Here is a 1,625-nt window from a genome sequence, read left to right on the forward strand (position 1 = left end):
ATGGTGATGATGATGAGGAGCATTTAGAGGGTGCTTTACATATTAAAGAGTATTAACAAACATCGCTTAACAAAGACACTACATGATAGAGGGGAAAGAGTACAGAATTTACCTTTAGAAACAACTGAATTCTAAATCCACTTCAGTCGTTAATTTTCTGGTAATCATGAAGAAGTTAACCATACCCTATATTCTGCATTTGTTTTGAGGACACATTAGCTAATGCATGTACATTCCCGGAACAGTTGAAAATACAAAGTAAGAGCTGAGAAAATGGGAAATAATTGATGATAAAACCTATACAGCATACATAAATGTCTACCTAATGACAGGTATCCTGTCAGTGTCTGTCTGTCTGCCCAGATTGAAGAGGTCACATCTTTCTGGAGACCTCATTTGTCCTCCAAGGATGCTCCCTTCCCAGTCCTATGGCAACATCTCCTTCTTTCAGCCACCTGCCTTCCTGATGATTGGCATCCCAGGGCTGGAGGCCATTCACAGCTGGATCTCCATCTCCTTCTCCGCCATGTACACTGCAGCCCTCACTGGAAACTACCTGATCCTCTTGGCTGTGAGGAGGACTCCCAGCCTGCACCAGCCCATGTACTACTTCCTGTCCATGCTGGCCCTCACCGATGTGGGCCTCACCTTGTCCACACTGCCCACCACCCTGGCTCTGCTCTGGTTTGACCATCAGCTCATCGGCTTCAATGCCTGCTTGGTCCAGATGTTCTTCCTCCACTCTTTCTCTGTGGTGGAGTCCTCAGTGCTGCTGGACATGTCATTTGACCGCTTTGTGGCCATCTCCAATCCCCTGCGGTATGCAGCTGTCCTCACAAATAATGTCATCATCAGGATTGGGCTGGCCATTGTGACTCGAGCCTCTGTGTCCCTCTTCCCTGTGCCCTTCTTACTGAAGCGACTGAATTTTTGCCCTGGCAAGATCCTCCTGTCCCACTCATTCTGTTTCCATGCAGATGTCATGAAACGGGCCTGTGCTGACATTACTGTCAATATCCTTTATGGGCTGTACGTAGTTCTGTCCACGTTGGTTGCAGACTCCCTGCTTGTTGTCCTGTCTTATACCCTTATTCTTCATACAGTGATGCATCTGGCCTCTCTCAAGGAGTGTGCCTGGGCCCTTAACACTTGTGTTTCTCATATCTTAGCTGTTCTGATTGTCTACATCCCAGTCATTGGAGTGTCCATGATCCACCGTTTTCGGAGGCATCTGCCCGCCATTGTTCATACTCTTGTTGCCTATTTGTACCTGGTAGTGCCCCCTGTGCTCAACCCCATCATCTACAGTGTGAAATCCAAGCCCATCAGGGAGGCCATGCTCGGGGTGCTGATGAGGCAAGGCTGACTAAACCAAGAAACAAGCACAGAGTCTGAGAGGAAATATGTCTGGTTTGCCCTTATTCAGAGCCTTCACCTAGACATATTATCAAGAGTATGACATGTAAATGGATACCATCAGACTGTTGGATGAACAGTCTTGATTCTTTCCTGCACTCATTAACTTCAGATATTTTTTAGTGTTTATTTGTACAAGAATCTGTGCTTATTACTAGAGATATTAAAATGCATTATACATGGTCTCCTCTCTCCATTGGGGCCAGAGG

At 46.3% G+C, this 1,625-nt stretch overlaps 1 protein-coding gene across 1 annotated transcript; it reads left to right on the plus strand.

The window, feature by feature from the left end:
* The first annotated feature begins 367 nt into the window (after positions 1–367).
* Positions 368–1,366, plus strand: LOC106802421 (olfactory receptor 51I2-like). Its single transcript, XM_014790217.2, has one exon. The coding sequence runs from the start codon at positions 410–412 to the stop codon at positions 1,364–1,366; it is 957 nt and encodes a 318-aa protein (XP_014645703.2). The 5' UTR covers positions 368–409.
* Positions 1,367–1,625: the final 259 nt, after the last annotated feature.

Source organism: Ceratotherium simum, chromosome 7 (genome assembly GCF_057802395.1).
Source record: "Ceratotherium simum simum isolate JZ-2026a chromosome 7, ASM5780239v1, whole genome shotgun sequence".
NCBI lineage: Eukaryota > Metazoa > Chordata > Mammalia > Perissodactyla > Rhinocerotidae > Ceratotherium > Ceratotherium simum.